Here is an 11,352-nt window from a genome sequence, read left to right as displayed (position 1 = left end):
AAAAGCACATTTTTTTTTTACCTGTAAAAAATGTGCATTTATTATTGTCTTTAGAAAGGTGAACTTATCCTTTAAGGCTTAGGAGAGAATAAAAGTAAGATAATATAAAACCAAAGTGTTTTTTCAACACCAGTGGATTCCCTTTTTTGTTTTCCCTCAGCAGAACACCATCAGCTAAGAATGTGCTACTTTTTTTTGCATCCACTGGAATATAGTAAAAAGCAAGAATACAGCACACTTACATAAATATAAAAGAATTCAGTCTCTAATATTGGAAGACTTACATGTGTAAGTGTGAATGCTAGCAGTAGCTCTAACGCTCATAACATCATTATTTTGATTTCTGGTGTAGTGTCCCTTCAAGTCATATTTATCTAGCATAAAAAAGAGGGAGATCGTTTGTAAGTAAAGTGCATAGTAAAGGTGCCCAATAGATGTGCAAAGTAGAACATTAGCATGCATGAGTGATAAAAGGACAAGACAAGGAACATAGAAGTGATTTAATGCAGAAAAAGGCACAGGTGTCTATTTAAGTTTATTAGCACAAAGCAAGGAAAACAACATTAGGTGATTCCAATATGGCCAAGTGACACTGCATTACAGGGAAATGTTTAATTTCCAATGATGCATACATAGACATAATCTGATATTTGTACTGGTTGATATGACAATAACACATCTGGTAAGCTTAGCTATGGGCTATGCTTGTTTTCCAAACTCCATGGAAGCTGTGTGCTGCTTTTCACTGCTTTATATTAAACTAAGACCAGATAAGAATAAATTAAACCTTTGAATTAAATCCTCTTTGAGAACATACACATTGGGTGGCTGAGGACAAGATTATAAAGTTTTCTCGTAGACAAAACTGCAATTAAGTTGAAGCTTGTTTTTCTCTTGCTGGACTGTTAATATCAGTAAACTATAAAACTTTTAAACTACCTCCAGAGGGTCAGGATTTATTTCCTGCCAACTGTGTAATTCAATGGCAAATAGCATCAGGGCATGTGAAGCTTGCTATTATGACTTAATGAATCATACTGGTAGCATTTTGGCAACTGAAATGTATGTCATGTCTTTTAAAAATACAAATTATATTAGAAGCCAAATATGTAATTAACTTGGATTTGGGGATATTAATATATTACAAGTTACAGTTGTCTAAAATTCAGGCATAGAGACCATTGGTTTATTAAGTAGACCTGTTTTAAAAGCTTTAACTTAATCCAAAAGATTTAAGAATTTAATTGAAGTTCTATCTAATATATGTATGGTCTTTAACATTGTTACTTTTCTCCACAGCGATTATAGCTTTATTTTAAAAAGTAGAACATTACAAGAGCACAAAGCCAGCGGGTCTGCATTATAAACATGTAGCAAAGCTAATGCTGTCAACCAGGTAGATATACTTTGATCTAATGTAATTTTACAAATTTACTTTCTGGTTGTCCTTCCTGCTCTGGGGGCTGCTGGCTTAGCTTTCTCGGGTGCAGGTGCAGGAGCAGGAGCAGGAGCAGGTGCAGGAGCATGTGAAGGTGCAGGTTTAGACATCTGAGTAGGTTTTACTTCCGGTAAGTCTTCACCATATTTGTATACACTTACAGTAATATCCACTGTTTCGCCACCATACTTGTTTCTAACATTAATGCCATATTTTCCAGAGTCATCTGAGGACACATCTTTTATTGTAAGGCTGGCATACTTTCCTTGGTCAAGTGTGGATAGAAAATGGTCAGTCATCTCCAGATCCCTGTCATTCTTCAGCCATGTCACTTCTGGATCAGGGTTTCCAAAGACCGTGCAAGTAAGATTTAATGTCTGAAAATGCAACAAAATTGTATTATTATTTTTATTATTATTATCATTAGTATTAGTAGAGAAATTAAACATGTATATTAGCTAGATGACCAGATTATTATTCATCTGATCCTCCCTTAAAGCTTATATATATATCTATATATAGATATAGATCTATATCTATATATAGATATAGATCTATATCTATATATAGATCTATATCTATATATCTATATATAGATATAGATCTATATATAGATATATATATATATATGGCTCTCTCAAACAGTACAGTTTCTTACCCAGCCTCTGAGTGGACAATAAAAGGAGAAGCAGCAGACTGATAATCTCTCTTTTGCACTGCTCTCTCTTTAGCTCACTGTTCTGGTTCTCTGTACAGGGACTGAAGGAAGCTGATATTAAATCAAATTCAGGTACTTAAGCTGCTTGCGTATACAAGGGGCATAGACAGAGTTATAGCACCACAATTTAAAATATTAAGTTGTTGGGACTATATACAATACAGTGGCACTTATAAACACACGATCTGTCTCCTTTCCCCTGAAAGAATCGGGATCTGTGTGTTTACACACACAGATCCCGGTTCTCGCACTGTTACGAGCGATCACAGGGGCCCGGCGGTCATCACGCCACTCAGGCACTCGTATCAGCTCCGGGTACATGCTGCTGGCGCGCTCACGTGCGCCCAAGCGGTGTGCGCCCCTAGTAGCCAAAAGGCAAAGCGACGTAAGGTAATGTCGTTTCGCCCAGCCGTGCCATTCTGCCGCAGTAAAACTGCGACAGCTGGTCGGCAAGAGGTTAACACCTTTGCTATTTCCCTTGATCCTTATTTTTCTGTAACTCTAATGAAAATGTAAAGTGCCAGAAAAAAATAAATGGATTGGGTGGCACATGTTTGGTTTTGAATTCAGTTTTTACTTTTAGGTATGATCTCTTTTTTATTGTAGAGAGTCTGTTTTGTATGTTTTCATGCATATTTATCATTTAAGAGTGCATTATTGTTTTCACTTTTGCTTAATCCTGAATGTGCAAGTCTAAAATAAAATTATTTATTTAGCATCTTAATAACAGTATGAAAAATGTTGGTGTTTGTTAGTGTTTTGTGTGCTGGTTTAATATATTGTTCCTTTCTGTAGCTTACAGACATTTAATTTTAATGCATTTCCTTCTAGCGCTGTCTTTGTTAATACCAAAAGGTCCAATGTTCTTTAACGTTGTATAATAAGCCTCGGCTGATATCTTTAAAGCTTTTATGAATGCTTACAAGAATCCCCTTAAGGCAATATATTGTACAAAATAATTTAAAAGCAAGTCTTGCACTACTTCAAATAAAACAGGCCTTCCCTTGCTACACTTTGCTGCCAAGAAAAATTTTAGAGGCACTGAAGAACATTTCAGCTTTTATGAGCAATGTCAATGTGTATCCCAAAATGTTGAAAACTTAGTTCCTGGTGTTAATGATCATCAGTTGCAGTAATTGATGTTGTCGGTTAGTGAATAACCAGTATAAACATGCAGGGAAATCATAAATCAGAAGTACAGTTAAACCTTGACTTACAAGCATAATTTGTTCTGGAAACAAGCTTGTAATCCAAAGCACTCGTATATAAAAGCGAATTCCCCATAAGAAATAATGGAAACTAAGAGGATTCATTCCACAACCATTTATTCAAAAGTGCTTCAGTCTATAGTCCATATAAAAAGATTATAGCAATGTGACCAGGTTGTGTAACCATAAAATGTCCATCCACAAATGGCAGCCTCCAAATAGGGATTAGAAGTAAAATCCAGCAGGAGCTACAGAGTATAAAAAAGAAAAATCTCTTAGGCCCCTTTCACACTGGGGCGGTGCGGGGGCTGGCGGTAAAACGGCGCTATTTTTAGCGCCGCTTTACCACCATTTTAGCAGCGGTATTCAGCCGCTAGCGGGGCGGTTTTACCCCCCTGCTAGCTGCCAAGAAAGGGTTAAAACCACCGCAAAGCACTGTTGCAGCAGCGCTATGCCGGCGGTATAGCCGCGCTGCCCCATTGATTTCAATGGGCAGGAGCGGTGAAGGAGCGGTGTATACACCGCTCCTTCACCGCTCCAAAGATGCTGCTAGCAGGACTTTTTTTACTTTCCTGCCAACGCACTGCTCCAGTGTGAAAGCCCTCGGGGCTTTCACATTGAAAACACAGCAGCGGCTCTTTCAGGGCCGCTTTGCAGGTGCTACTTTTAGCACTGTATCGCCTGCAAAGCGCCCCAGTGTGAAAGGGGCCTAAGTGCCTCTAAGTCTCTAAGAGTCTCTAAGTGTAGCAATATGGTTACATTTAATGAAGGTACAACATTTAGCAACTCACATGGTTGACCATCGAGGACGGTTTATGTGGAGAGCTTTAACCCAGAAGCCTGCATACTTAGATGTGCCTGTTTTAATCATCAACCGTGTGAATTACTAAATGTTGTACCTTCATTAAATGCAACCATATTGCTACACTTAGAAGCATCTCTTTCTCTTTTATACTCAGTTGTGATGTGACACTACTTGTATATCAAGACATCGCTTGTTTATCAAGTCAAAATTTATAAAAAAAAAATTTCAAACCAAGTTACTCTTAATCCAAGGTTTTACTGTATTAACATATTTATATTTGCCTGATTTATAAATGCCTGCAATTTTTTTTTCTCTGAAATACTTTGTAGCTATATAAAATATGTCAAACCTTTTACCTGTCAAAAGATTTGTCAATTTGGCTAGCTGATTTTGCAATTTATGTACCTCTTCCACATTGCACAGCCAGACATAGGGCACAAATATTTTATAATTCAGCAATTTAGCTTCTTGGCTAAGTTTTGGAGCTCCTTATGTCACCTTTCCAACCTCCAGGCTGATCACTGAACAGTGAATCACCAACATACATGTGCCCAATTAGCAGGGAGCTGAACTAAAAAGAACTCTGATCATCAGAGTTGCGTGTATCACAAGAATAACTGGCCAAGATAAAAACTATTTGCAAGGTAATATGCAATGTATATGTACAACGTACTTCAATTGTGTATTTAGCGCCTTGCCTGCCTTTCTATTTGAAGTATTTATTAATATATATATATATATATATATATATATATATATATATATATATATATATACACACACACACACACACACACACACACAAATACACACTATATTTTTCAATACTATGTTTTATTTCTGTTTCCATGGTCTTTATTTTTGCATTATTCATATATATTTTTGTCGTACATGTAGCACAGAACAAATAATATGAATATAAAGAAAATGGCTGTCAAAAAAAAAGTCAGAGCAGGATTTTTTTTTTCATCTAAGTCTTCTCTCTGTGCTATTGCTCTCAATGATGTATATCATGAGACAGCGCAAGGTCATTATTGAACTAGTTTTTATTTGCTTTTTTGCGATGGCGAAATTGGGGCTGGTGTATTTGTGTTACCCCCTACTATACTGATGTTCAATAATGTTAGAGGCAAACTAAATAGTAATACAGTTGGAAAAATTATGAAAACTGTACATTTTTGATATTGGTTTCATACCTTGCTTTCCATTATTGTTACCACATCAGGGAGCCCACCAATTACTTTACCGCGGTCTGCAGATTAAAAACAAACATACTGATCATTACCACAAGTCTACTGTTTTAGAGTGCCTACTACTTAAGGAAAACAACACGTGAAAATGTTTTACTTCAAAGCATATAAAGAGGTGTAGTGCAAATATTGCATATGTTCTCAGATATAAGCATTTTGAGCTCCCTAAGACCACTTTCATGCAGAGCATACTCTGTTCAGATCAGCAGGGGATCAGCTCATAGAAACACTGTTCAATTTAGTAGGGGACAGAGACTGCTTTCCTCTATGGATGGCTGGGTGTAAACAGACTTCACTGTCTATTTACACTCAACTACCTCAGATCCAATCTGCCTACACAGAGGAGGACAGATCCCCTTCTGTTTGCTTTTAGCAGACCGGATCAGATCGAATGTAGGCGGGTGTAAATGGACACAAGTCCATTTACACTCATCGGTCCATAGGTGTGAATGGATCGTTCAATCAAGTCTGCCTGAAAAACTGACAGATGGACCTGATAAGAATGGTCATGTGAAAGGGGCCTTGAGATGGCCATGGAATGCTTTCTGTGCATAGAAAAAAGTAACATTACTCCTAATCAGTACTGATGGCTCCCCTCCCAATTTTAACAATGGTAAATTGGATCTGTCCAGTAATTTCCAAAATTTGCCAGTTCTCATTTTTTCAGTTAATAGGAGAGAAGTTCATTTTAACCCTGATATTTAAATATACAAATTGAGTAGACCTAGACAGTGAACAGGCACCTAAGTCAGCTAGGTTATTTGGCTACCATGTGACATTCACATTTATTTACAAAAGTTGTGGATGTTTTTCTTTAAATACTGGTCTCTTTTCATATTTTTAAAACATTATTCATGGTTTCATTATCTACCATGCATGTTTTATGAACTTTGGGAGCTGTTAATATAAGGGCGAAATTGCACAATGCAGCTTTTGCTAATTAGGACCTTGAGCTCATTATTACAGTAATTTGCGGTAATTTGCAATATACATTTAAAGAGTATTAATATACACTAATACAGGGTTACTGAACTGCACTCATTTGCACTAATATTAATGAATAAACAAAGATAATTGCCTACAAAGCTTTTTTAGACTATTGCTGAAATACAGTATTTTCTTTGTGGGAAGGAAAGTATGTGTATGTATAGAAATAAGAAAAATCAATGTAGATAAAGTAAAATACTGCAGTTTTTTAGCGTAAAATGGATAATAATAGTAATCAAAAATGGAAAAATATTTCATTATAATAAACATAGTATGGACGATGTCAGTTTTTTAGTGTGGACATATGTATAGTATTAAACATAACATGGGATATGACAGTCCATTATTTATATACAATATGCACTTACTCTTCTCAGCAAAGGCTGCTGCCCTGTAGGGTAAAAAATAGAAAAGTAATTGTTTAACATAATATTTAATAAATCATAACCTGAACACAAAATAATGAATTTCAAACGTACTTAAGTCTCTGGAATTCAGCATAGGCTTCATCAAAAGCTGGAATTAAAAAGCAGATGTGTAATTTCATTGCCATGACAACAAGTATAGAAGCAGTAACAGAAGTTGTGGTTCTATTTCAAAAGACAGCGGAAGGAAAAAAAAAAAGGCAACATCATTTTTTTTTAAATCTTTTCTCATACCAGTGCTAATCTAGGAAAATCCTATAAAAATGTCACGGATATGTAAGATATTACCTTGCCCTGATAAATCAACTGTTCTCTTATAGGATGTTTTAGCTTCAAATATTTCAAATGTATATTTTCCTTTGTCCTTCTCAGTAGGTTCACAGATCTGCAGCCAGGCATATTCATCGGTGCCTCCAATTCTCATCTTATCACTTGAAGAAATCTTTGACTCCCTGTGGTTGAGAAATCACACACAAATAAGGTGTATTCACACATATATAAAGGACAGAAGTATACTAGCCAGCCAGCTGTATGCAATTTCCAATATAGTGGCAGATATTATGTATTTTAAAATGTCTCTGTTTTTCAATGTTTATTCATTACAAAAGGTAAATTTCTTAAAAATCCTCTATGTATAATATAATGTCCACACTAAACTATTATTTCCATGGTAGAAAGAAGTTGGCATTTTATAAGCACACAACATCTACTTACATAAACTTTGAGCTCCAGGGGTAACATTTTAATGGCCTTTTTGCTCCAATCTATTGTTCCAGCCCTGTCATATAAAAGAAACCTGCCCATATTTGCACAAAGGGCCATACTACATAATCTAGTGAAGTGGTAATTTTATACCCTGAAACCTCATCCAGTACGGCTATATAGTAACAGTACATTGATTATTGACTGCACATAGTCCAGACCACAGCAACATTGTCGTTTTGATAAAACAGAACAGGCTAGGGTAAAAAGACAATGACAGCTCATTTAAAAATGGTCAGCAAAATACAGCATACCTAGCCAAGAACAGGATGCTATAGAACAGGGTTGTCAAACTGTGGGAGTCATGCTTGTAACTGTCAGCCTTGCAATGCCTCATGGGACTTGTAGTTCTGCAGCAGCTGGAGGGCCGACAGTTTGACACCTGTGCTATAGAGAGTAGAGTAAATGAATCTATATCTGAACAAGGTAATGGCTTATGTGATGCAGTATAAGCTGTAAAATTTCCAGGCCTAAACTCCAGAGATAATGTACGTATACAGCAAGTTTGGACATGTCAGCACTTATACAGTTTGTGCTTGAATTGTTTTAAAACCTTGGATGAGCGGTGACTCCAATATTGACTTGCTATAAATTACTGATATCCACCCATTGCTGAAATATCAGCACCATATACTTGAGATACCCTTTTAAATTTGAGAAGGAGAATAAATAAGAATTGACTGCTCTAGAGAAAGAATAATTTAGCAGGGAGGGCTCTCAAAGACAGCAGTCTAAATGTAGGCCTGCTCCCAGTCTATTTTACTAGAGAGAGAAGAAACTTTCTGCAAAATGGTTTATTGGCAGACCATAATTGTGAGTCCAGTTCTGTAACAATAACTCTCTTTTTGCAGAAGTAAAGCTGCCATTTAGAGTAACAATGGAAAACTTAAACAATAACTATCTAAGGAATGTCATTTTCACGCACCACTGAGATACATTTCAGCAACATTATAGTTAATCTGCAAAAAGGGAAAATTTTTGCTTGAAAACAAAGAGTCATCCCTGCAGTCATTTCCTTTCTAATTGGCACTGCTGTGTACAGCGTTTAGCATTGCAATAATGGCAGACTTTGAAAGAGATAATCTGAACCCATCATTAGCCTAGAAGATGAGAAACTACAGACTCTTGTAAATTAATGAACATTGCTCAAGTTAGGCACTCTCAGATAACTGAGGCATGCTTTGGAAATGAAGGTCTATGTTGCTCTGTAAACAGATGCTTAATTTAATTTTCTTATGTTTCCTACATAGGCTAAACACAAATGTACCTAACAATAAAAGTTAGAACGTGAGCATTAATAGGTTAACATAAAACTCAGCAAATCACTGCTAACATAATCTAAAACAGACTTGCAATCAAAATAACTACAACCTGCTGAACCTAATTAATAGTATATCATTGGGGTAGACTGCAAAGTAGAGCAGACTAGATTTTTAACTGTTTGCCCACAGAGAAAAAGAGTGTTGTAAAACTATATAAAAGTGTATTTAGTTCATCAGAGAAGTCCTGACCTGATACAGCGTTACTGGATCTACTGATTACCAACAATACAGACCTGATCATGGATGTGGAAATACGGGGCAATTTAGGTAACAGCGATCACAGGTCAATTGACTTCAGTATAAATCACACAAATAGGAAACATAAGGGGAATACAAAGACACTGAATTTCAAAAGAGCCAACTTCCCTAAACTACAAACCTTGCTAGAAGGCATAAATTGGGATAAAATCTTAGGAACAAAGAACACGGAGGAGAGATGGGTTTGCTTTAAGAGCATATTAAATAAGGGCATTAGCCAATGCATCCCATTGGGTAATACATTTAAAAGAGCAAACAAAAGTCCTGGATGGCTTAACTCCAATGTAAAAATGCATATAAAAGCAAAGGAGAAGGCCTTCAAAAATTACAGGGTTAAGGAATCGTCATCAGCATTCAGACTTTATAAAGAATGCAACAAGAAATGTAAGGATGCAATAAGGACAGCTAAGATAGAACATGAAAGACCATAGTGGAGGAGAGCAAAAAAAATCCCATGAAATTCTTTAAGTATGTAAACAGTAAAAAAGGGAGGACGGACCATATTGGCCCCATAAAGAATGAAGAAGGACATCTGGTTACAAAGTATGGGGAGATGGTGAAGGTATTGAATTTATTCTTCTCCTCAGTCTTCACAAGGGATTCAAGGGGCTTCAGTAACCAAAACTGCAGTGTTTATCCTCATGACACATCACAGGAAGCACCTCCGTGGTTAACAGAGGACAGAATTAAAATTAGACTTGGGAAACTTAACATTAATAAATCACCAGGACCAGATGGCTTGCACCCGAGGGTATTTAGGGAACTCAGTCAAGTAATTGCCAGACCATTGTTCCTATTTTTTACTGACAGTCCACTGACAGGAATGGTACCAGCTGATTGGAGAAAAGCCAATGTAGCGCCAATATTTAAAAAGGGCCCAAAATACATTCCTGGGAATTACAGACCAGTTAGCCTAACATCAATAGTATGTAAACTCTTGGAGGGGATGATAAGGGACTATATACAAGATTTTAGTAATGAGAACAGTATCATTAGCAGAAATCAGCATGGATTCATGAAGAATCATTCTTCTTGCCAAACCAATCTATTAACCTTCTATGAGGAGGCGAGTTGCCATTTAGATAAAGGAAGGCCCATAGACGTGGTGTATCTGGATTTTGCAAAAGCATTTAACACAGTTCCCCATAAACGTTTTATTGTACAAAATAAGGTCTGTTGGCATGGACCATAGGGTGAGTGCATGGATTGAAAACTGGCTTCCAGTTCAAGTTCAGAGGGTGATAATATATGGGGAGTACTCGGAATGGTCAGGGGTGGGTAGTAGGGTCCCCCAGGGTTCTGTGCTGGGACCAATCCTGTTTAATTTGTTCATAAACGACCTGGAGGATGGGGTAAACAGTACAATCTCTGTATCTGCAGACAATACTAAGCTAAGCAGGGCGATAACTTCTCCACAGGATGTGGAAACCCTGCAAAAAGACCTGAACAAATTAATGGTGTGGGCAACTACATGGCAAATGAGGTTCAATGTTGAAAAATGTAAAATAATGCATTCAGGTGGCAAAAATATGAATGCAATCTATACACTGGGGGGCAAACCTCTGGGGGAATCTAGGATGGAAAAAGACCTTGGAGTCCTAGTAGATGTTGCAATTACATGCAATGCCAAGCTGCTGCTAACAAAGCAAACAGAATATTGGCATGCTTTAAAAATGGGATTAATTCAAGAGATAAAATGATAATTTTCCCGCTCTACAAGACTCTGGTCTGGCCGCACCTAGAATATGCTGTCCAGTTCTGGGCACCAGTCCTCAGGAAGGATGTACTGGAAATGGAGCGAGTACAAAGATGGGCAACAAAGCTAATAAAGGGTCTGGAGGATATTAGTTATGAGAAAAGGTTGCGAGCACTGAACTCATTCTCTCTGAAGAAGAGACGCTTGAGAGGGGATATGATTTCAATATACAAATACCATACTGGTGACCCCACAATAGAGATAACATTTTTTTGCGGAAGGGAGTTTAACAAGACTCGTGGCCACTCATTAAAATTAGAAGAAAAGAGGTTTAACCTTCAACTATGTAGAGGGTTCTTTACTGTAATGCCCTGTACACACGATAGGATTTTCCGACAACAAAACTGTGGATTTATTTCCAACAGATGTTGGCTCAAACTTGTCTTGCATACACACAGTCACACAAATGTTGTCGGAAATTCC

At 37.0% G+C, this 11,352-nt stretch overlaps 1 protein-coding gene across 2 annotated transcripts in view; it reads right to left on the bottom strand.

Annotated features, from left to right (window-relative positions):
• Positions 1 to 517: 517 nt before the first annotated feature.
• The window catches only part of MYOM2 (myomesin 2), a 241,805-nt gene continuing 230,970 nt past the window's right edge, over positions 518 to 11,352 (bottom strand). For both annotated transcript variants that reach the window (XM_073626642.1, XM_073626643.1), the window contains 5 exons: positions 7,120 to 7,283; positions 6,886 to 6,922; positions 6,775 to 6,797; positions 5,366 to 5,421; positions 518 to 1,815 (listed from right to left, as the gene is read on the bottom strand). In XM_073626642.1, the coding sequence (XP_073482743.1) occupies positions 1,432 to 1,815; positions 5,366 to 5,421; positions 6,775 to 6,797; positions 6,886 to 6,922; positions 7,120 to 7,283 (664 nt within the window). In that variant the 3' untranslated portion in view covers positions 518 to 1,431. The remainder of the gene's footprint in view (positions 1,816 to 5,365; positions 5,422 to 6,774; positions 6,798 to 6,885; positions 6,923 to 7,119; positions 7,284 to 11,352) is intronic.

This window comes from Aquarana catesbeiana, linkage group LG04, assembly GCF_042186555.1.
Source record: "Aquarana catesbeiana isolate 2022-GZ linkage group LG04, ASM4218655v1, whole genome shotgun sequence".
Classification (NCBI taxonomy): domain Eukaryota; kingdom Metazoa; phylum Chordata; class Amphibia; order Anura; family Ranidae; genus Aquarana; species Aquarana catesbeiana.
The sequence above is the reverse complement of the archived record's forward strand: the minus strand, read 5'-3'. Positions and strand labels throughout refer to the sequence as shown.